The sequence below is a fragment of the Gymnodraco acuticeps genome, unplaced genomic scaffold (assembly GCF_902827175.1).
Source record: "Gymnodraco acuticeps unplaced genomic scaffold, fGymAcu1.1, whole genome shotgun sequence".
In the NCBI taxonomy this organism is placed as follows: Eukaryota; Metazoa; Chordata; class Actinopteri; order Perciformes; family Bathydraconidae; genus Gymnodraco; species Gymnodraco acuticeps.
Window position 1 is genome coordinate 19,145 of NW_022990141.1, and position 25,751 is coordinate 44,895.

The following is a 25,751-nucleotide window of genomic DNA, read 5'->3' on the forward strand; positions in this document are numbered from 1 at the left end:
ATTCTTGAGGAATTATTTGATTGTTAATTTGGCTTAACGATGGTTGACAGCACGATGATTTTGTTGATCGTTGTTTTGTTGTGATTAGCATTGATGTAGCCAGTGATAATGCTAATGTGGATCCTAATAGACACTTCCTTCCTTCTCTCCTCAGACTCACGATCGCTGCAGAGTGCCCCATGCAGCTTGAGGATTTCCCCATGGATGCCCACGCTTGTCCTCTAAAATTCGGGAGCTGTGAGTAAACTTAACTTTAAGCTAACGCACAAAGTGAGCAGTAGCTTTAAATAACGCAGGGAAATGTTTAATATCCACAATTGGTGTAACAAGTGTCACCAAACACTCTAAGACAGTGCTTCTCAAACTTTTTTCAGTAGTGTACCCCCTTTGAAACATTTTCTCAGCCAAGTACCCCCTGACCGATCCCGAACATTTTTGATCAAAAAAGACTATATAAATAACTACAATATAGTGATGTTCCCTCAGTGTGTGATGTATTAACTCCTTCGTGGTATGCATTACAACAAACTAAGGATATTTTCATTTTATGCATGAAAAAAAATAACATAACACTTTTATAAAACAGATTTTTCCAAGGAGTTTTTCAATTTAAGTAATATGTTATTGTGAAAAACTATTAAATACAATACACACATTTGACATGTTTATATGAGGACCCCCTTGGTGGTTCTAGGAATGTTTTATATCAAATTGTGTTTTCTATTTAACTTATTTTACTAAGATTATTTTTTTAATTAACCTTTTTTTTTATTTTTATTTTTTTAAATCTCACGTACCCCCTGCAGTACCCCAACGTACCCCCAGGGGTCCGCGTACCCCCATTTGAGAATCACTGCTCTAAGAGAGAGATACAATACAACACACTAATATATATCACCATGAAACTACCCCAGTTCATAACTGACCTTAAGTTCATTATTTGTTATATTACAAGTTTTCTGAAAGGTAATGTTTAAATATGCAAATGAGGCAACATGTGACACTATCATTGGGTGGTTTTAAGAGGTAATCTACGCACATAGACAAAATGGTTTTTTTGTTCCACTGGTGTGTAACAATACATGTTATGAGAGCAAAATAGCCCAAAAGCTCACAAAAAAGATTTTTCTTCCTGATTTGTTTTGATCTAAATACTGCAGTTTCAGCTGTGAGTTCACTGTCTCTATCCATGCAGTGTGTGTAAGGGTATGTGTAGGTAGTGTGTGTGAGACAGTGCGTGTCTCTCAGGTGTAACATGGTGTTGTGTCGGTGCAGGACACAGCCGTGCAGAAACACACTGCTGCTGATTAAACCATTAATCAACATGTCAGCCGCTCTCCTGCAGCCTCACAGCCTCGCCTTCATTTAATGGGATAAATGTGAAACGCACAGAATGGAAACAGCTACACACACACACACACACACACACACACACACACACACACACACACACACACACACACACACACACACACACACGTGTACAGCAAACCTATATTTAGCACCAAGGTAACCTCTAAAATCACACACCTTGCACATGCCAACCACACTTGTGTCGTCCTTGGGGAGTAACATGTAAGGAGATTAGGATACAAAAAAAAGTAACTGTATCTCCTTACAGCAGGGGTGTCAAACTCAATTTCATCGCGGGCCACATTCGCATAAAGGTTGCACTCAAAGGGCCGGTTGTAACTATATTATAAATATATAATATATACATAATGAAAAGACGTAATCAAATAACTTTTAGATTTTTTTTTATGGAAATTATGCAAAGGTATACGAACTGCCTGAACTTGCTATTTGGTTTTAATTTAGGCTACTTTCACTCTTCTTTTTTGTAAATATCTTAATTTTTTTAATGCAGTAGATCAGTGGTTCTCAAACTTTTTCTGTCATTCCCCACTTTGAACAGGTGGGCCTTTTCAAGCCCCACCTGTTCCTCATCGCTCCAATAAAATGGTAGGCCAAGCTTAAAATTGTCAAATGTATCGTTCTATAACAGGGGTCTCCAACCTTTTTTAGAATGAGGGCTACTTTCAAAAAATAAAACAAGTCGTGAGCTACTTTTACTCCTCTTTTTTGTTTTTTTGCAGTGTATATATTTAGCACATTTTAACATTATTATATGCTACCTTTAACTTTTGAGTGCTGTTTGGGTCTGTGGGACCCGTTTTCAGTGTTTACTAAAATAAAATGTATGCAATTTAATTATTTTAACCTGCTTTATTTGGTGGTGGACGTCACATCCTCTTGGGGGGTCCGGGGGCATGCACCCCCAGGAAGATTTGTTTTTAAATGTTGAAGTTAAATGCATCAATCTGGTGCACTTTGAGCTAGGGCTGCTCAATTAATCGCAATTACGTTTTTGGCTTGCAACGATTATGAAAACAACATAATCGAAATAAAACGATTTTTTTTTTTTTTTAAAATAGGTTTTTCAGTTGAATTATACTTAAAGTTCAGGGTAATCAACTGTTAAAAACATACTTTTCAAATTATTTTCTTCAATAAATTGATGTTTTTCAAAGTAAATGGTTAATCGTTTTTAATAATCGTGATATCAATTATTGACCCCAATAATTGAGATTATGATTTTTGCCATAATCGAGCAGCCCTACTTTGAGCCCAACATGAATTTATGGATACAGCTCTCAACACTCCAAACATCTTTAGAATATGATCACAACAAATCTTATCTTAGCTTATGTTACCTAGTTAGCATTCTTTCTTTTTATTTATGCATATTTGACTAATCCCTCCCCTTTTAATCTTTTTACTGTCCTATAGTACACATTGGAATGATTTCTTACTTTATTTTTTACAACTTTATTAAATAGATAAAGGTGTGCTCTCTCTCTTGCTCTCTCGCTCTCTCTCTCTCTCGCTCCACATTGCTTTTCTTCCCGACTGCAACGCTGTTGTGTGTGTCTGTGAGAGCGTTTCACATGTGTGTATGAGAGATTTTTACCAGTGGCGAGCCTGTCTCTGAGGGCCTAAGATATTCTACAAAATAATATTTAAAAACATTAAAACAAATTATATTTTTCTTTATATATATTTTTTAAATATGTTTTTAGTAATATTTGTCATTAGTTTTACCAAAAATAACTTCATTAAATTGTATTTAAAATAACATTTCCAAAGAAATAAATCCTTTGAATCTGCCTATTCAGTTTCTGTTTGAATATGAAGGGTTAAATGAAAGAAGCTCCTCTCTGCGAGTCTGTGAAGACAGGAGCTGATTGGATGTCCAGCTATGATTTCACAGAGGGCCAGCTATAGTAACTGAACAAGAGAGTAATGTCAAATGACAGTACAATTGACCAATCATATCTTCCCTCTAAATGGGTGGGCTTTATTATTGCAGACTTTATATATATCCTTTATTTAACCAGGTAAAAGACTCATTGAGATTAAAATCTCTTTTCCAAGAGCGACCTGGCCAAGATGACAAGTTCCGCCCGCTGTGAAACGTTTCTTGTTTCCATAGCAACAACAACTGTCAACAGCATAAACTCGCCTTCAAAATAAAAGCATGCCAAATTACACTTAAGACATACAACTGCAACGAAAGTAACAAACACAATGCAATATCCTTTTCAATTTCAAAGAACACAAATTGGGTTATCTACAGGTGTTGTTTTGTGTGATAGAGGGTCGCTTTCATTGATGCGTTTTGCACCCCGGGCGGGCCGTTGTTTTGATATTCCACCAGTGTGAAAAAAAAAGATTTTTTTTTTTTATTATTTTTTTTTTTTCAAAAATATTTTTTTTGTATTTCGCGACCCACCTATCACATCTCTGCGCCCCACCAGTGGGGCGCGCCCCACACTTTGAGAAACGCTGCAGCAGATGGACACCTAATTTGTTTTTAAAAAAACACAGTTTATGCTCAAAATGCGTGATATTTAATTTCTCTTGCATTGCATTTGACATTGAGGTAATGCAAATGAGTCCGAAAGTAATCAGGTTACTTTAAAGAGTGGTGCAGTGATTACGTATTTTTGTAGGCCAACCAGAAGGTAACATCGCAAGGGCTTCCTAAAAAAAAAGCAATGGGTTTTTTAATTGGATTATTCCAGAAAATAATCAGTTTAGTCAAACAGTTTAGTCAATCAGTCAAACAAACTTTTATTATTCTTACAAGATTTGTTCAGCAGGATAATCTCCACATATTAACACCACTTTATGATTTTTGGAGTAAAATGTTGGGCTATAAAGGTCGAACTACAGCACGGTCACATGACTTCACGTCACCACCGTTAAGCTAAAGGCGGCTAATGTTGGCCGTGATGACGTTTAGTTGTTTTATTAAGACACTTGTTAGTAACCGCTGTTTTTTAATTCTCCAGTGGGGTATTTACTGACGTATTTAAACGTTAACATTTCTTCAGCTTGTGTTAACCACCAGACCCGGCGCCAGAACAAATCTAAAGGGAGGGCATATGATTTTCATGGGAGGGCACACAAAACCGTCACGTGCTGCGGGCCTGCGGCACAATATATATCAAACAGCAAGGCCAACGGCCTTGCGCAAAGACGCACACTATCGCAAACATACACAAATAAAGGGCAACATAGAAACCACTTTTGAAACATTGTGTGCGTGGCAGCACAAACACTGGTAAATCAAGAGCAAGGCACACTGGTTAAGGATGGCAGCTTCCTCATCGCTGCACTCGGAGAGAAATAGTAGAGATGGAGACGATGAACTGCTGTTAGTTCTATTATGGCATTTTGCATGTTGTGAGAGGTGTATGTTGCTGTGTGGGGAATGCTTTCCATTATTTTGGCCAACTCTGCATCTTTGTGCAGCGTATACTCAAACAGCGATAGGAATAGCCCACTGCCTGACTCGGACATGCTGTGGAGTGAATCGTGGTCACCTCTGAGAGGGAGTTGGTTGACGGCTAAAAAAGCTATAATATCAACGACAGCTGACATGTAATAACGGTTCCGTGCCAGCTGATCTGCACCAAAGTACTAATTTCCTTATTTGTTTCCTCGCGTATCTGTCTCTCTCTCCACAAACTCTCTCATGAAATGTGTTCTTTTGATGCGGCATGCCTTAGCAGTCCTTTATCAGTCTGTAATGCGTGTTTCCAGTCGCAAAAACCTTTGACAGTAAAAGCCACATCAGATGAAGACGTATTTACTTTAAACTGTCTACAGGGAAAACAAAAGGCTGTGTCTGCTTTTAACGAATATTCAAGCCATGGTCTGTTGTTGTACCATGCAGTGGCAAAAGTGCGCTTCTTTCCTGAAAACAATCTCCCTGGATAACGATCCAGTTTCACCTGGTTGGGTTTATTAACCCCAAGATCATCTGGGGCTGTTGTTGGTCTTTGAGCGGTTGCTGGCCCAATAGTACCTGTTGATGTGCTGCAAGGTAGCGTCTGTAGTGGAGGCACCGGCACGGAGCAGGAGGAGGATGCTGGCGGGTGTGGTACAGGGTGTGGCAACGCAGGTGGTGATGGTAGGGGCACAAGGAGCTGTGCCTCGGAGGACAGCGTTGGTGGCGGCCGCCTTGATGAGTCAAGGCTTGGGCTCGCTAACTCAGCCCCGGGATTTGCCGAGGTCAAGCTTGTGACATTAAGGCGTGCTGCAGGTGCAGGGTGCAGGGCAAAGACAAGGCTGAACTCATCAACAAACAATTAAAATCTGTATTTACTAAGGATGATGGTAGCCAGCCCTCTATATCAGGAGATCCAGCCCCGCAGATAGAAGACCTGATCATCACGACTGAAGGAGTGACCAAACTACTGGCAAATATTAAGATCAACAAGGCTAGCGGCCCAGATGGTCTACCCAATCGTATACTCAAAATGCTGGCCCCCCAAATAGGCCCACTGCTCAAGTGCGTATTCACGCAGTCACTGCAAACAGGAAATCTACCCGATGACTGGCTGCAGGCAAACGTTACGCCTATATTCAAGAAAGGGGACCGGCACACCGCCGCAAATTACAGACCAGTTTCCCTGACAGTAGTATGTTGTAAACTCCTGGAACACATCATTTGCAAACACCTGTTGAATCACCTGGAAAGGCATAATGTCTTCACCCCGTTCCAGCATGGATTTCGACAAAACCATTCGTGTGAAACTCAACTCCTAGTCACAATGCATGACCTGGCAAAATATCATGACCAGAAATTGCAAGTCGATGTGGTAATCCGTGATTTCTCAAAGGCTTTTGACACGGTTCCACATAAGCGCCTGTTGCTAAAGCTGGCCCACATGGGTATAACCGGCCCAATACTTGATTGGACCACAACCTTTCTCATGCAAAGAAGCCAACAAGTAGTCGTAGAAGGAGTGAAATCAAAAACAGTTTACGTTGACTCTGGTGTCCCACAAGGCACTGTGCTGGGTCCGTTGCTTTTCTTATGCTACATTAATGACCCGCCGTCACATGTAGCATCTACAGTGCGGTTATTCGCGGATGACTGCCTGCTCTACAGGCCTATTAAAAATGGAAGTGACCAAGAAGACCTACAGGGTGACCTGACTAGACTTCAGGAATGGGCTAACACTTGGGGAATGTGCTTTAATACTAGTAAGTGCTACATCCTACGAACAAGCAGATCAACAAACCCGCATATTAAAAACTATACTCGATGTGGCCAGCTGTTAAAAGAGGTGACCCACCAGCCTTATCTTGGGGTAGAAATCCATAACAACCTAATTGTAACACAGGCAAACCGTTTCCTACGCCGCTGTCCCCAGAAACTGAAGGAGACAGCTTTTGTGGCCCTAGTACGTTCTAAAGTAGAGTACGCCAGGTCGGTCTGGGACCCCTACACTGATAAAGACAGTGATGCTGCGGAATCAGTACAAAGAAGAGGTGCAAGATTCATTTTTGGAGATTATGAATGGGACAGCAGTGTCACAGAAATGCTCAAGCGGTTGAACTGGGTGGAATTAAGTGAAAGGCGGCGATTGGCTCGTTTGGTTCTCTTCTTCAAGATTGTCCATAACATCTCAGCCATTGATGCATCAATGTACCTAGAGCCAGTTAGAAGAAGTGCAACCCGCAAAGCCCACTTTGAACTTCGAGCGAATTTTCGCAACTAGTGACACTCTTAAATACTCCTTCTTTCCGAGAACAATCAGAGAGTGGAACTTGCTACCAGAAGAAGCTGTCATCGCAGAAACCGTGGAGTGCTTCCGGCAAATTTTAAGAGACATTTAGCGGGGATCATCCATCCCCCACTGAGCGTGATACCTCTGGGTTCTGCTCAGTATTAATCCAGATCCAGGGTCGCCAGCAGCTGCATCGGCTGCAGTTCTTTCATCGCTATTTCGTTTTAATAAATCCTTAGACCTTTTAAGAAAATTTCTGATGTCCATTTTGTAATTCAAACAGAAATGGGAGTCTACAGAATGCACAATAAACAATAAACAAATCCAGAATAGGCGGCAGAGTGTGACGCTGTGATTGGTCTAAATGTGGACGAATCACAAATCACAACAGGCACATTAATTTATTTGAGGTAGCCTGCGATTTTTTGTTTGAGTTACTATCTGACATCACATACATCGTAGCATAAAAGTTCACAGTTTATAATTAAAAAAATAAATATTTTAAAATTTTTATAAATAATAAAAATCGTGTTTATTGGGGGAGGGCAGGAATGTCAAATGGGAGAGCCTGGCATGTTAACCACAGACCTTATTTCAGGATAACAACAAAAAACACAGGTGCTTCCAGTTTTAAGGATTGCACCCCTATTTTATTGTGGTACATGGATTAGGTTACTGATTCAACGGTTTTACAAGAATTTAGTGGTTGTAACAGAATACATTTTTAAACTAACCTTTCCCGTCCAGTTTAAGCTGGTTAGGTTGCCTCTCACAGCTCCAGTGGTTCAGAAATATCTGGGGATCTCCAGTCATGTAGGCTTAAGATAATCTTTGAGGTGTTTCCTGACGTGTTGAGGGTAATCTGGACTCTCTGTGAGGCAGAGCCATGATGTGTCTTTAAGCTACTCCCACACATGCTTAGGTCACTCTCCCTCTGCTCACAGTAACTAACTCAGACTGCACTGACATGTGTCCTCATGGGGAGCTATCTGATGATCATGTTCACCCGGAAAAACCTGCTGGAATTTAAGGATAGATGGTTAAATGAGGGATGCACTGATCCGATATTGAGTAACGGAATACAAATATATATAAACATAAGAAGTTAAAGTAAGAATGTGCATACCGGAATTATTTTTAGAATATGTATTTTATCCTTTAGGGGAATATGTCATATTTGTTTCAGAGATGCTAGGTTTACCAGTTTTCCAAAGCAATGTATTATTAGGAGAGGGAAAATACAAATAAAACAACTTTGTTTGGCTTTTATGTTTTTACACTTTGCTGAGGTGAAAAGGTTTGTGCATCAGTAAAAGCAAAACATGCCAAGGTGGAATGGAAACATCCTGGCTGTAAACGTGCATGAATTCTAATTTTCTTGCCAATTCTCTGGACATTTGGTTAACATACACATTTGAATAACACACATTTTGACTGTAAACCTGCTGTATTTACAAAGCCAAAAACCATTTATGGACCTTAAACTTGAAAACTGTATCTAATGGCGCTTTTCCACTTGCAGGACCTAGCACGGCTTAGTGCGGTATGGTTAGGCCTTGGTAGGCCAGGCTCACTTTATGCTGAGTTTCCATTACAGATTAGTAACAGGGGTATTAACTATAGTAACGCAGTGTAGTCAGGGCGATCGGCTGTTCGGCGGGCGGAGCGACGCTGCGTAAAATTGCCGTGACATCATCTTCAATGCGAACCACAAAACCAAAACATCAGCCGTTAGCTGTTAGCACTCAAGCTCAGAGCTCCTCATATCTGTTCAGAAATTAGACAAAAGTGAAACAAGTAAAAACCACAGACTGTCTGTGTCATGGCGAGTACAGTCGCTGGTTTATTTATGTCTGTAGGCCGTTGTTGTGAGTGTGGACCAAGCGGCAAACTGTGGGGTAGAGCCGGGAAGCCAATACGGAAGTGCCACACACTGCAGTTCATATATTGGCCGATAGGCGATGGCTGCAGAAAGGAGCAATTTCCATAGACCCCCATGTTAAAATGCCCAACTTTACAGCAGAAAAAAACATGTTTCTACCCCTGGCTCCATACATTTTATTATCGATATAGTTGGATTCCACCTTCATGATTATGGATCTGTGAGTGAATTGTTTTCTAACGCGACCCTTTTATTTATATTAGGTCTTAAAGTTTGTGCATAAATTAGGGCGTGGTCACATTGAGTGACGGCTCTGTCAAGTGCCTGCCGCTGTTAGCTTCTTGTCTCTCTGCTACCTGCTCCGTGAAGCTAGCTACAGGGACTCTGCCTGCTCAGCTCATCCAGGAAACACAACTTGTAGCCGGCCGTGGTCGTTTGTTCTTCATGCTTATATATCGGACTATTGTGACTCGCTCTGCGGTTAAAACAGACGCTGCATGAATGCGGTTTTGCGGTAAGTGAAATTCTAGTGCTTTATTTATGTGTTAATGATTTTAATCAGCTACGTAATGAATGGTAAGGCTTGGGTTAGCATGTAAGCTAGTGGTAGCTACATCGGTGCTAACGATTGTAATCGTAGCCTCCAAGTTAAAATCATAGACTGTATATATAAAGGTTACAACGAAATAGACAAGTGTTAAGTGAGATAATACTGTTGAACAAACGGCTTCTGTTTGAGGTTGATAAAATAAGGTTACATCCTTGTAACTTAGAGATATTTTATTATGTAGGTAGAACTGTATGCATCTAAGGTTAATTTAAATTGGCTATGCTCAAGTATGTAGACAAGCTAATGTCGAAGTAGTGTATGTGAAATCAACCTCACAATAAGATGTGTGTATATTACAATTATTAATGTCATATTTCAAGATGATTACTTAGATATTACAATATGGTTGGTTGAGCTGGAGTTCATTATTGAGCTTACACGTTAACGTCACAGTCATCTGAAGAACGAACCCAAACCTTGTTGTTTTTATTAATTGTATTACCAAATGGGTATCAAATAAACAGTAAGCATTGGTAACACAACTTCCAAAGTTACAGTAAAATAAAAAGGACCCTGACTCGGACAATACACAATCCAACATGTTCAACAGAAGAGAATCAGTTATATTGTTTGTACACATGGTACTTTACATATATATCTGTTTGTTTAAGGTGTCCAGGTGATGCAGACAGGCTGGACCAGAGATTGAGAGACAGAACTGGACTCCTCACAGCAGAGAACTTCAGCACAGGTACAAAGACTCTTTTTTCATACTGTACAAAGAATCAAGAAAGATATTGGTTTAAATGAAAGAAGTATTGACTTGAATACACTGATATACATTCCATTAAACAATACTAAATACTAGATCACCTACACATCAGTTAAGTTGAGGGTATTTTAAGTTACATTTAGATGATAACAAGCAATATGACTTTGTCAGCTTTCTAATTTAATGTATTGAAGGCAAAGATATTTAACACAGTGAGAACTGCTACTATTTATCTCTCAATATTGTCTGTAAAAAACGTGGTAAAAGTGATTCTTTCAGTGAGACAAGAGAGCAAGCTTCTACAGTTGCACTACGTTTTGATAACAGTTACATATTATTTTGATAATAACATATATTTCAATGTTGATGAACTTCATACTGTTCATTCATAATCTGATTGTCTTTGTAGCTCACTGTTGAAATAAAAAAAAACATTACAATTACAAAATAATTATATCTACAGCCCCTAAACACACAAACACACCGCTTTCATAAATAACACACTTGTTCTGCAATAATATGTTTTATGTTTCCTGTCATTTTTGTTAGGAAAGGACATGCCTGAAAGACAGGACATTTTCTCCTTCTCTGAGGGTCAAGAAGAACATCCAAGAGCAACATTAAAAGCTGATGTTATGAGATTTTAAGACCAGTACAGGACATTCACTAAGAAACTACTTTTATTGTGAAAACACAGTCAGCTGATCGAATGCAGCTATTTCCACATCTACACTCCATCCGCTGATTATTTCTATTTGCCTCACTTTATGAGCTTCACAACATGTACCTTGTTTTGCAACGTCACAAATAAATGGGGCCAATCTTCAGTCAGATGTGAATGTGTAATCTAACATTTTCAGTAAGAATAATGGACAAAAGGAATGCAAATGCAAATACAATTTATTGAAATGTGAACCAAAAGTTAATCAACTGTTTTAAATAAAAAGCACATATGGACAGAAGGTGTAAACCTATTAAATGTATTAAACACATTTAGTCAAATAAAGTGACCGATTAAGCCTATGCAGTTGGTATCAGCTTTGCCCAGCATGGGCTCCTTCATCAGCCCTGGTCCTCCTCGCAGAGGAAAGACCCTCAGTCCTCTCCAAACCAACAGACAGGACGTCCATCACACGGAGGTTTCTCCCTGAAGTCTCTGCAGCTCTCTGGACACCACGCTGTCTCAATCCGTCCACACTGAATATGAGATTGGGAAAATGAAAATAATAAATGCTTTAGACAATAAGAAACATAAAGTTGACTGTTGAGTTGCTCAGTTTTTTTAGATTGTCAATACTATTACTGTATAACTAATATCTCAGGTTAAGAGGCACATTCAAATAAAGATTGGTCTTTAAATACATTTTGTCTTTTGAATTGTTTGTCTAAAGTCAAGGATCTATAACTGGTACTTAGTTTTAATGATAGTCTGGTTATTATGCTGTTTGGAGGAGGCCTCACAGGTAAGAGCACTAACTAGCTACCATCACATGTACCTTAGCTTGACTTAAATGTATTAAACGTATAATTAAGTGATATCAAAATATAAATAACTAATGTCATGCAAACATATTAATATTTGCTTGATTCCAGTGTTGAATTTAGCACAATTGCATACAAACGTTAAGGGGTTTTAAGATTCTGAAGTATTATGCTAAAAGCTCAATAACTTAGATTATTATTTATAGTTTTGCTGAATAGTTTCATGTCCGCTTACCTTAGAAACGTAAAATGCGACGGCAGCGTGCAGATGGGGAGCATGTTAGCTTAGCTTGGTAGCTTCAGCTAGCTCTGGAACTTCCAGCTCGGTGGCAGCAGGTCCCGCCTCGGCTCCGCCTCTTTGCCCTTATTTGGAGCAGGCTGGAGAAGGCGGGAGTTGAACTCTGGCGTCACTGTCGAGCCGTTAGTGGCCGACTCCGCCTACTAAGGGCTTCACGGCAACTCTGCAGAATCCTATGGGTGACGTCACGGACCCTACGTCCATTTATATATACAGTCTATGGTGTGGACGGAGCATATACAATGTTAGCTTAGCCAATCTCCATTTAGAAAACACACATTTTAAAAGGTTTTTCGCCTGCCGTCTGTCTGCAGACCGGTATCAGTATGTTGTTACTTCGGCATAGTTTTGAAACGTGTATTACAATGAAATCACGGTAGTTGTAGCCCCCTTGCCAGCGATTCTCTCTGACCATTCATCAGTCGAGAGTGTTTACGTCACTAGTTTAGCATACTCAGCCCGGTTGTTGGCCCGGTAAGAACCTTGTTTTTGGAGGGCCAGAAAAAAGGTGAAAAAGTAGCCCTGGGCCGGAACTACCCCTAGTGGAAAAGCAAAAAAAAGCGGGCTTGGTTTGGCCCGGCCCACTTAAACCATGCTGCAGTGGAAAAGCGCCATAAGACGGACCAATACAATGGAATGTTATTATCAGTTATGAAAATATGTGGGAAAGAACCAAAGTATGAGCATTACATTATACTTTCTTATAACCAATGGTATCTAACTTGTTTACGAGAGTATAAAATCCAATAGCTCCCTCTGACATGTAGCGGATTAGAAGTATAAAGAAGCAGGAATATGCTTAGAATATTAATAGAAACACTCAAGTAAGGTCCAAATACCTCAAAACTGTACTTAAATAAATAAAGTACTCGACTAAATGAACCTAGTCCCTCAAAATTGCACTTTGTGGATGTACTTAGTTACATTTCAACACTAATTACATGTATATTTCTTAGCTTTGAGTTTGTATAAAATGTATTTAGACATGTTTGTGCTGTATTTTAATCTAAAGATCTATGAACTTCAAGTGCATCTATTATACAAGAAACATCAAAGTAAACTTCTCAATATCCAACAAAAACAATGCTAGCTAAAGAATGAGATGTTCTTTATTGACCAGAGATTGTTCTATTAAAAGCCATGTCCCAGTAAAAGTACATTGTAAGGGTTATAAGTGTAGGAGTTACGCTGCTGGCTGCAGTTTTTCCCGTTTTCTCGACTGCATTAACCCTTTGCTAATCCTCTGAGCTAATGGACAGCACTCTGCAGGCTTTCTGCAGAGACCTTCCGCTGCTGCCAATGGTTAATCACCTCTCTGCAGAACACACTCTGCATCGTGTGTAGATATGTTCCAGGGTCCTGTGTTCCCCAGCTCAATATACTCTTAATACATCAAGGAAACCTTTCAAAGGGGTTTATCTTCTCAGCATTGCATGTTTCTGCAGGTCAAATATCACAGTTTACAGCTGGCTGATGTTAAAACAAACCTTCAAAGACGAGACTATTTTCTTTACTTCAGATATTGACACCGAAGTGACTGAACTGATTTTTCCGTTAACGTATTAAAACATCCACCTTCTTTCATTCTTTCGCAATTTTAGTGAGAAGCTACTGCAGCCCACACCAATCTCTTACAATGTCAGTTTATATGAAGAGACACATAAAACTCAACACAAGACTGGAGCGACTCAAGACAGAAGAGCAACAGAACAACTTTGAGAGGTTGTTGCTCTCGAATAGTGAGTTTCCGCGCTCTAACCATAATTGGAAACCCTGTGAGAATACAACATTGTGAACAACAACAACAACAACAACAACAACAACAACTGCAAACTGTGTTGGAAAATAGATGTGACAATTTAAAGGATAGTGTTGGTGTTAAGGGTTAGAGTAAGGGTAAACACATTTAAATATTTATCAGCTGCTAGTGTAAATCTGGCCACAAGCAGTAACCCTAACCCTAATGGTTTGAGTAATGGTGTTCTAGTGGGTTTATCATGTTTACTTTTATTTCATTTAGTTGACTGAAATAGACACATGATGAGATATCTTTTTGGTTCATTCTGATTTATCTAAGGTCTCTTTTAGTCTTTTTAGTCTCTGCTTTGATACAATTATTAGGCCTACAGTGTCCGTTATAAACCTATCTGTTTATGGGCCCATTGATTTGCCTGTGGTATTGCTTTTGCAGCTTTTTTGAGAATTTATCATCACAAAAAATGGTGCTTCCTGTGATCATCAGCAATACTATTGACTTGAAAAAGTTGCAAAACAATTTGTACTGAGTACCAGTAAACAAAGGATCAGATATTTTTTCTATGGTCACCTAATATCATAATGCTTTACATCATAACTGCCTATTTACCAACATAGCTATCCACCGTAGCATGACTTCACTGTGTTACGCCGCTAAGCTAAAGGCGGCTAAAGTTCTGCATGATGACGTCTAGTAGTCTCATTTAGACACTTGTTAGCTACAGCCATTTTTAAGATGTGTAAAAGCTTGAAATTACCCAGTGTTTTACTACAGAAGAAAATTATTAAACTTGTGTAAACCACCAATCCTATTTTAGGCATCTTTAAAAGCCAAAAGATGGATACAGGAAGTGCTAAAATGCTATCTTATTTGGAATTTTAGGACCCATTCCTACAGGTCAGTTCTTATCACTGTCGAAATATGTGCACAGCTTTTAAGTTAAGTACACATTGAAACATTAATTGTAAAGATACTTGTATCATAATGTTCTTCTTTGTCCCCTTTGCTGTTGTAACACCGTACTTTTCACCATTAGGGTCTCCTCTTATACCTTTTGCCGTATTTGTTTAATAATATACAAAAGTAATTTGTGCTCCTAAGAGAAGATAGATTCATGTGCTCACGTCACGCAGCTCTACAAAGACTTATTTGAGACAATGTGGAGTGTCTTTGAGACGATAATCCACAGACTGGCTGACGGGGGTCAATCTAAATGACTGCCTTCTAACACCACAGTTGCTGGATTAATGCAATGCTGTTAGATTGGACAGAAATCACACACACACACACACACACACTTACACACATACACACTCACACACACACACACACACAGATTATGGGCATCTACGGCATGTACAGCACAGTATGAGTGAGTGTTTTTGCATTTCACAGGGTTCGTTCTCAACATAAACTTGGATTAATGAAATAATAATTTGTTCAAAATCGATATATAAAGTGGCGAATATAATTGACAGTTTACTATCAGCAGCATATTCCAACGTTTTAAAGTAGCAATATAAAAAATAAGAATGTTACAAAAGTACACGTTATGCATAATGGCCCGTTTCAGAAGATCGTATATAAATATATTTAGTTGATGCAAGAGTGTTTATTTTAGCTGGTAAAAGTGGCGCTAATTTTAAGTACTTTGTTTACAGCGGTTTGTAAAGTCAACGAAAGCTGTCAACAAAATGTTCTGGAATTAAAAGTACAATATATTAGTAGAATGAGTAGAATAAAATGAAAGTACTCAGATAAAAGTACCTCATCGATGTTTGTAGGTACAGTACATGTACTTCACTAGAGTCTCTCAGTTGTACTTCACACACAACAGTTTACAGGCAACTTAAATACAAAGCTAAAAGGTCAACACCCGTGAGTGAAACTGTGCCAACACTCACACATAACATCAGCAACATCTGCATATTGTGATGCATTCTAGTGATTACATCAGATCCAAACACGAGCTCTTAGCTGTGACACCAACTTAATCTCTGTGTGATGAAGCAAAGTGGGTCAAATGTCATGTGTTGTATCACATCCAACAAGTCACATTTCTTAGCTAGAAACATCTTGGGAACTGACGAATAACGACAACGAACTGTCTTTATAAAGACTGATTGTATTGAAGTCTATGAGAAAATAACCCCTTTTCTCACTTTTTGTTGATTTAATACCAAAGCAAACATGTTCTTATTGATTTCATGAGCTCAATCTGTCTTTTCATGTAGCCTACAAGGTCCACAAGGTATTACAACAACTTTGGATGTATGGATGGATAGAAGTCTTTGAGAATTGTTCCTTACCTCTCACTTTTATTGATTTACTTCCTAAGCAAACATTATCTTAGCGAGTTCATGGTCTCAATCTCCAGTTTCATTTAGCCCTGTCGATAAGGCATCACAATAACTTTTACTTTAAATGTATAGAAGTCTATGAGAAAATGTCCCTGCTTCTTACTTTATTTATAACTTCAGTTAACATTTTCATTATGAGTTCATGATCTCAATCTGCCGTTCTATGTTATGTTATATGTTCTATGTAACTTTTACTTTAAATGTATAGATCTATCGAGGGCTATGAGAAAATTACAATTGTTTTCACTTTTACTCTATTAACTACCTTAGTTAACATGTTCTTGAATAATGCATGATCTTGATATAGTTCCATAGTTCTATTTAAATGTGTGGATGCAGGGCCGGTTTTTGGCATAGGCGACATAGGCGGTCGCCTAGGGCGCCAGATCTGGGGGGTGCTGCGCTGATAGCACTGGGAGGGAAAAGAACATTTTTGACCGTTGGTACTCATCCTAATTTTCGGCCTAGATGTAACAACATTCATAATTAAGTCAAGGTAACACCCTTTTCACCCCGGTTACACTTTTAATTTGCCCTGTATGGGCACTGTAATGCCCCTTTCACACCAACGCGTTTTCAGCTCCGGCTCGGAGCTAGAGCCTGAAAAGTACCGGTTTTTCCTGTTCACACCGCAGAGGCGCCGCCTCTTAGCTCCGGAATCCGGTTCACTTCCAGCTCCAAAAAATTGTCGGTCTAGAGGCAAGAGCTTCGGAGCTAAGAGGCGGCGTCGCTTACGTCTCTCTTACGTCGAGGCGGGGGCAGATTCGTCGTTGAAGTAGATGCTGAAGACGACCACAAAGAAGTCTTGCATTTCGCATGTGATGTTTGTAAAGTTCCAAGTAAAGTCGTCCCTTGTAAAGTCGTCCGATGCCTTCCATTTCGTTTCGTAAGAGGATAACCAAAGCGAACAGCGTTTCAATACAATCGGCCATTGTTGTTGTTGTTGTTGTTGTCGATGTGAGGGATTTCTGCGCGGTTTGGATTTTATGAAGCAGGCACGTAAACGGTGACGTCATGACGCAGCAGCGGCAGCTCTGGGCGGTGTGAACAGAGCGGGAGCAGAAAAGGGAAACCGGAGCTGAACCAGAAAAGCTCCCGCTCGGAGCTAGAAAGGGAAAAGCGCTGGTGTGAAAGCCGCATAAGTGATGAAAGTGGGGGATGTTGGCTTATTGCCAGCTAAAATCTCGCCTATAGGGCATCAAATTGGCTAGAATCGGCCCTGTGTGGATGTATAGAAGTCTATGAAACAGGCTATGCTTTAAGTTGGGGTCACCTGTGATTGACAGGTTTATATCACAGCGTTGTCTATTTTTTTTTCTTACTTTTGGGAAAATGTTGGTCAATTTAAAACGTCTTGTTCAGCAATTTGGTCATACATAGCTCTATGCTCCAATGTCACTTTTGGTTCCATGAAAACAAGTCGGCTCAAACCCCTGGATGACGTCACATTGACTTCCTCCCTTTTTAATATACTATCTATAATACATTTCTAAGTAATAGGACGCCTGTAGTTTCTGTCTTAATTTAGAAACTGAATTGAGACTGAATAACGCTGATGTTGATGATACAGCATATTCATACAACTTAGTTTTCATTAAACTACACAAAGCCTTAAAGTTGCTTAAGGTCACATATATTATGTAATTCTGACCATCATTATATGATGAAGTTTATTCAGGAACTACTTATTTGTTTAGCTCCTTGTTGTCACATAGCATGCTACTTGTTTTACATTTTCCTAATCTGCCAAATCTGAATGGACAACCGGATGTCAAATTGTAAAAAGTCACTGAACTATGTGAGTTTATCTGCTTAACGGTGAGTCTCTGTAAGGGGTTTAATGAATTCAGAGTTAACAGAGGCATCCAAATATAACCCAAGAGAACCTGCACCTGAAAACATGACTAAAAACACAACTCTTACATAATTGCATTCATGTCATCGATCAAACTCATCTTTGCCTGAGAGGAAGTCACAACAAAAGGTCAAAGTAGAACATACAATTAATATAGGAAGCATGCAAGCCTCTGTGCTGAAGGGAAATTACTCCTTTTCCAGCTTCAGCCCCCGTATTTGTTGTAAATCAGGAAATGAATTTGATTTGATCCGTCACATAACATTGCACCGTCAGAAGCTTTTATCCCAAGTGACTTTATTTTACATCCGGAGATATTTGGGGATTAGCATATTTCTCACCCTTTTTTCTCAGAATGAACTTTCTTTTGGTTTTGGAATAATTTAGGATTGTAAATGTAAAATCTGATGTACAATTTGGTGATCTTTAATGCACTTCAATATATATTATTGGCATTTTAATAAACATTCTAGAATAAAATAAAACCTTTTTACTAAATATTCCAAATTGGAGATAATAGTATTCGTGTGACTCTAAAGCTTTCATTTCATTTTCTTGAAAGTAGTAAGGAATATGTGTTACAAGTAAAAGTACTACACTCAAAATCTTACTTAAATAACAGATACATATGCAAATACTCAATGTAAGCAAAGTTTAAAAAAAAGTACAGTATATGAGAAACAATGAGCCTTTCCACTAATGTTGATTGCTAAAATCAAACCCTCACATGCAGCCAGTGAATGTTTGCCATTATAGCTTTTGATAATTGAAATAAAAGTATAATTTTTTAACTGATTTTCAAGAGAACTCATACAGTAAGTTTCTGTTTGTCCTGTTTTCATAGATGCCTATCCGGTGTCGGAGGTGGTCTACACATGGACTCAGGGAGCAGCAAAGTCTGTGGTTGTTGCCGAGGAAGGGTCTCGCCTCAATCAGTACCATCTGATCGGACAGACCGCAGGGACCGAGGACATCTACACCAGCAGAGGTACAGTGAGGCGAGAGGACACTAAAGAACAGGCCTCTGATCAAATATGACCTATAGAGGGTTTTGTAGGGATCACGCATTTGTGTTGGCCGACCCTGAAGTTAGCATCTCGCTGGATCCTTTGACAAAAAGCCAATGAGATTCAGTTTGATTTTGGATTGTTTTAGGAAGTAAGATCTGTGGCAAACAAACGTTATGATACTTACAAATGACATCAAGTTACCCCTGCTAGGCTATAGGCGGCTAATGTTGGGCTATAAAGGAACTACAGCACGGTCACATGACTTCACGTAGCCATCGCTAAGCTAAAGGCGGCTAATGTTGGACTATGAAGGAACTAAAGTACGGTCACATGACTTCACGTAGCCACCGCTAAGCTAAAGGTGGCTAATGTTGGGCTATGAAGGAACTACAGCACGGTCACATGACTTCACGTCACCACAGCGAAGATAAAGTTGGCTAATATTGGGCTTTAAAGGAACTAGCGTGGTCACATTGTGTTTTTGGGGAGTTGGGTGGGTACTATTTTTTTGGGGGTAAATGGTTCTTGGTCTAAAATAGCTTTAGGAAGACTGACATTTACCTTAGTCCAAATTCATATGGCTACATCGCCACAAATCATGAAAAAATCAAGTGATAATATTTCTGTAGTTATGCCTTGTTAGTTAGTTAGACCCCTGGTGTTATCTTTTTTATCTATCATTATTTCCCTTACACCAGTTATTAACCCCCCCAGCCTCCACCCTAGTATTCCTCTCTGAATCATTACACTGTGTGCCACCCAAAGATGTTGTGAGAAGAATATATATATATTTTTTTAAATCAAGTTGGATAGAGACAATGAAGGAAGGATTTGAGAGAGCCTCCCACACATAGCCAGCTGTCTCTAGGGCGGAGGAGGGGGCAAAAAAAATCACTTATCCTCGGTCTGAGCCCCCGGGTCTGCAGGGTTAATCTGTACGCAGGCCCATCAGTTGTGCTTTTACTGAGTGACGTCAAGCTCTGTGATTGGCTGATGAGTGGTGACCGGGGGGTGGGCATCGTCAAGGGAGGTGGGGGGGGGGGGGAGGCATCTGCTGGATTGTGTTGTGTAAAGAAGTATGATAATACATTTTCTGCCGCTTGTTGCTGGAGAGTTTATCAGCGGGGAGGCATTTCTAGAGCTGTAATGTACACAAAGTGGAGGGGGGGGGGTCATAATGTACAGGAACATGTACGGCTAAGAAATGGTTAATAGTACATTTACTTTAGTACTTTAAAATTGTTTAATGCTACTTAATATATATTATTCTGAAATAGGCCACACAGTAATATAGTACATTTACTCAAGTAAGTAATTTTTTGAGGCACTTTATCTGAGTATTGAAATTGTATTCTACTTTATACTTCTTTACAAATATCAAATAATCAAATACCAACCAAGCACATCATTATATGTCAAGATATCCAGCAGCAGTTTATCAAATCATTAAACTCCTTTGTTTACTTCCGGTCGTGCTCCTATTAGCTAGCGCTCCAACACATTGTATGTGATGGGCTAAGGCGCGTACATACAGAGACGATTTCAGTTGTGTCCGCTAAAGTTCTTTATCGTATAGACGGTTCGTCCGCACGAAGCCGAAACGGAGCCGCCGAAACCGATAAACTTTGAAACCGGCTCCCAAAGTGGGTAAGTCTGGAGACTAAACGCTTGCGGCTCCGTGTGTACCCCCTATACGATATTTTCCTGAATCGATGACGCCATAGCCCCGCCTCTCCCCACCTCTCCTGCTCACACCCGTGTCATTGTTGATGCGTTTCGCCAACAACAACAATGGCGGATCACAGGGTTGCGTTCGTGCTCCAGACGCTACTGACCATGATACAGATTTTAGTGCAAAATCTACAGCTCCTCTACCACAACCATCAGCAACAATATCCGCCATCTTCTACCTGGTTTGTTTGTTTATGCCTTATGCCCATGCTCGGGGGTCTTATTGCTGCTTTTGGTGAATTTTGTGGCGGAAGTACAGCGCCACTTACAGGCCCGGCATATGTACTACAGCGTATCCAGCGGTTTCGAGCGGTTTCGTTTGGACGGACACATTTCTTGAGCCGATTCCGTGTGGACGGAAGACTTTTTTGAAATCGACTTCGGTTCGAAATCGGTTTTGTCTCCGTGTGGACGGGACCTAAGGGTGCAGGACATCTCTAAGCGGTTGACCAATCACAACAGAGCTGGCCAGCTAACCAATCAGAGCAGGCTGGGCTCTGGTTTCAGACAGAGGGTGAAAAGAGGTGCTGCAGCACAGGCAGTATGAGAAATAAAGAGCTTTTTGAACATTAAAGCACGGAGACATGTCCCAGAAGACACACAAAATACATATATGAACCTAAACATGGGCAGAATATGTCCTCTTTAAATTCAAAGAGATACTTTATACTTCTACTCCACTAAATTACATTTATTTTATAACTCTTGTTGTTTTCCGTTTCCAAATAGGGCAAAAAGTATGGTTATAATTTCGTATTTCCATCGTTAACTTAAGTAAAAAGTCTGAGTAATTCTTTGACAACTGCCACTAAGTATGCACAACATGAAGCAGTTCAGATCAGGTTGCTTTACTTTTCTGTGTGCAACAAACCCCTCTCAGATACACAGAGCCAGCATGGGTCTCAATTAGCTAATCTGAGCCACAAACCCTCTTTAAAAAGCCGAGAATAGCTCCGCAAAGCTCACACTGTGGCAGAGGAGACCTTTGACCTCACAGGTTAAGCCTGACAGGATGAATATAGACACAGCCGTGAACATCGATGACAAGCAAACGTTGTAGTTGCATCTGTCAAAGCTCAACAGATGGATGTGATCTGTGCTGTAGTACTGGAAATACTGTGTAATCCTTGTGAAATATACCTAAAGTAATGTGACATTTGAGACAATAGAGTGATGGTAGAAAGAAAGGTCTTGGTTATTACTGTAGCATGAAGTGTTTTCTTACTGCAGGAAGATAAAAGGAAGATTAACTAATTGCAAGGTGGCTTTAATGAATAAATATGAAGGAATGTCTCCACCTTTATGTACAAATATAAAGGAATTTGTCCGCTTAGTAAACTATCTCTGGTTTTATTTGTATATAGCAGACACTAAAGGATGTTTTATGACCTGTTGCTGACTTCTGACCCAAGGAGGACACCATACTTGCACGTTTTAAAAGATCTTAGGAGGATTAAACACGGGTTTCTGAGCATGTCATTATTTCTTTGTACAGCAGATCTTTAAGCTAACCAGTTGACCAACATAGCCGAGTTGTTGGAGATAACAGACGTTAAGAGTGTTACAAATGTTTTGATTATTAGGATGAAGGAAGATGAAGTCATTGGCGAGGTGGCTTTCATGGCAACATGTGGAGCAATTTCTCCCCTGAGTGTATTATCTTGGGTTTATTTAGAGGATGTTTTGTCATCTGTTGCTGACTTCTGCGTCTGTCTCATACTTGCAAGTTTCAAAAGATCTTAGGAGGATTAAAACATGTGTTTCTGTGTATCTCATTATTTCTTTTGACAGCAGCAGGTACAAATGTAGGAAGAGAGAAGGAGGATTAACTCATTGCACGGTGGCTTTACGACAACACATGGAGGAATTTCATTGTATTGTATGCAACAGGCACTAGAAGATGTTTTATCACCTGTGAGTGTCTGTTGCTGACTTTGTGTCTAGGAAGACACCATACTTGCATATTTTTAAAATATACAAATATGTGTTTCTGTGCATTGGTTTCCTATCTCATTATTTCTTTGCACTGCCACAGTTTTGAAGTTGACATCAGCAGATTTTGAAGTTGACAGTGCTTACCAGTTGACCAACATAGCCGCGTTGTTCTCTGCTATGAATGGCAGTTCCCCGCAGACACTCCAGAAAGCAAAGAGTAAAATCCACCACAGCCGCATTTTTTCACACCTTGCAGATATCCATCCACGTGGCCGGGAGTCCTCGGAGCGAAGGCAGCACAGGTGCTTTTATATTTAAGGACATGATCAAAGCCACCGCATTGCACATCCAAACTTTGTTCTCCACCAGAGTCCCCTCTCAACCCCCTCTGACTCAGTCATCCGTGCACCTGTAATCACCGCTGTGGATCTACGTCCTCAATCAAGAGCCGGCCTGACAGGATGGGATGTCTGCCTGCTGCACACACACACACACACACACACACACACACACACACACACACACACACACACACACACACACACACACACACACACACACACACACACACACACACACACACACTCACACATAGAGGGAGAGAAGCAGGGCGAGGGAGATATACAGGATGCAGATTGTGACAGGGGATTAGTGGGAGAGAAAAATCGGATTTTGCCAGGAGAAAGCGGCAGTCATCTGTGGATTTTCTATCAGAGTCGACAGGATTTTTGAGAATCCTTCAAATGCAATCTTCCGTTGATTAACAGGATATGATGATTCCCCCCCCCCCCACACACACACACACACAAACACACACACACACACACACAAACACACACACACAAACACACACACACACAAACTAGTTTTTCACGCTTCGAGGAGTATTTATTGCCTGTAAGTTTAGTTGAGCAGCGCACCAACTGATAAGAGAAAATTAAAACACAGAAGAAATGACAGCACCAAAACATTCATGAAAATAAAGCGAGAGGAATCCCTCTCTAAAGTACGTCAAGAAATAGGTCAAAGGAGGTTCTGCTTTTTGTGGTTTTCCCTTTCCTGTAGTGTGTTATATAGGTTTGTGTGCATGTAAATGGTCTGCAAAGGCTAAAATATCTGTGTTCCCTCCAGAGGGAGTTTCTCACCTCCTAACTGAAACACCTCTATTAAACTCCTTTATTTACTACCTGAACCTGCTATAGGCTATGGGGCGGGACATCTCTAAGCGGTTGACCAATCACAACAGAGCCGGCCAGCTAACCAATCAGAGCAGACTGGGCTCTGGTTTCAGACAGAGGGTGAAAAGAGGTGCTGCAGCACAGGCAGTATGAGAACAATAAAGAGCTTTTTGAACATTAAAGCAAGGAGACATGTCCCAGTAGAGACACTACATACTAACATGAAACCTTGATACTTTAATTGCATTTTTACTGCAGTTTAAGTGCTTTAACTAGACTCTACCTTTTTTTACAGGTAATACTTTTATTTATAATGAAACGTATCGATTAAATACTTGTGTCTTTTTCTTTTGTAATTACTTATGTCTTTATAATTGTGTAATATCACACAAAAGACATATTTTTGTTCTCACTTCTATCCATCATTTGTGCAGCACTTTTTCTCTTGCAGTGACAAACGAGGCCACAGCGAGAAAAATGTGACAGCTGCAGAAAACCAGGGTTTTAGGATAAAGCTGCTGATATTACTTTTTTTGTTATTGTCAATAAATCCCATGAAAAGATCAAAACCAAAGTGTGTTAGTCCCTCTCTTAATACTTTCTATCCTTGTCATTTCCTAAATCCACCGCACTGTAGTTTCCAGCACATTGCTCGGACAGGCGTAGCGTGCATTTGTTCGGGACTATTTTGGGATTGGGATTAGCAGGACGGTGTGTGTGGGATTGACTGAACTAAACGGTGCTGTGTTCACTGTAATTAAGGTGAAAGATAATTACAGCTGGAGTCTATTAATAGCTCTCAGTCTGTACATTTATTGCAAAGCTTTTCCTTTAGTTTAAATATGTTATTAATGCTAATACACATGGTATTTTACTGTATTAATATAATTATTATTTCTTATTCATGATTATTCTTATTATAATTTTTTCAATTTTGTTTATTTATTTTTATATGTATTTAATTATTTAATTTATTTGTATGTATTATTATTTTATTTCCCCGCTGGATATATAAAGCATTATGATTCTGACTACTATATACCTTCTTCATTATCCAGAATAAGGATTATGTTTTTCCAAAACCAAAATGTTAAATTGCTTTATTTTACTTTTATATTTGAATTGCAAATTCTTCCTTCATTTATTTGTATTTATTTATTTTCTAACACAATTTTACCTCCTGAAATTTAAATTATTCCGGTTCTGTTTATTATACACTTCCTTCGTTGTCAAAGTAGGGATTACATTACCCCAAAAAACTACAAATAACGACATTTTGAGCGTTTTCTCCTCTTTGTGTGCGGCTGTGTGCTTCAGGTCAGTACACGGTGATGATGGCTCACTTCTACCTGAAGAGGAAGATCGGATACTTCGTCATCCAGACCTACATGCCGTGCTTCATGACCGTCATCCTGTCCCAGGTTTCCTTCTGGCTCAACAGGGAGTCTGTGCCGGCGAGGACAGTGTTTGGTGAGCTCACACACACATCAGCGAGTGAAATTAAATTATAAATAACCCATTTAAACAATCAATTAGTACAAAACATAAAACTGAGGTTATATTCTTAGAATTTACCTGTGAAATGATTACATTTCTAAACATTTAAAGGTCGCCTATTATACTGTTTTTCATCAATATATTATCGGTCTCAGATATATACAAAACATGTCTCTGAAGTGTTTGGCTCCAAACACCAAACAGATCATTGCAGCATCGGAGCATCCCATAATCCCCTCTGTTTCAGCCCTGTTTCAAAAGTGCTGATTCTCTGTCTGTTACTTTAGATGAAAATAAGGAGCCCCTCCCCACGCCCCTCTGAGAGATATTTGGTTAAAAAGAACACAAGGTGCTCTAGGA

General features: G+C 39.6%; 1 protein-coding gene across 1 annotated transcript in view; it reads left to right on the forward strand.

The window, feature by feature from the left end:
• gabra5 (gamma-aminobutyric acid type A receptor subunit alpha5) overlaps window positions 1-25,751 on the forward strand; it is a 49,013-nt gene that overhangs the window by 18,007 nt on the left and 5,255 nt on the right. The window contains exons 5-7 of the mRNA XM_034217174.1: window positions 155-237; window positions 18,885-19,028; window positions 25,212-25,364. Coding sequence (XP_034073065.1) covers window positions 155-237; window positions 18,885-19,028; window positions 25,212-25,364 — 380 coding nt within the window. The remainder of the gene's footprint in view (window positions 1-154; window positions 238-18,884; window positions 19,029-25,211; window positions 25,365-25,751) is intronic.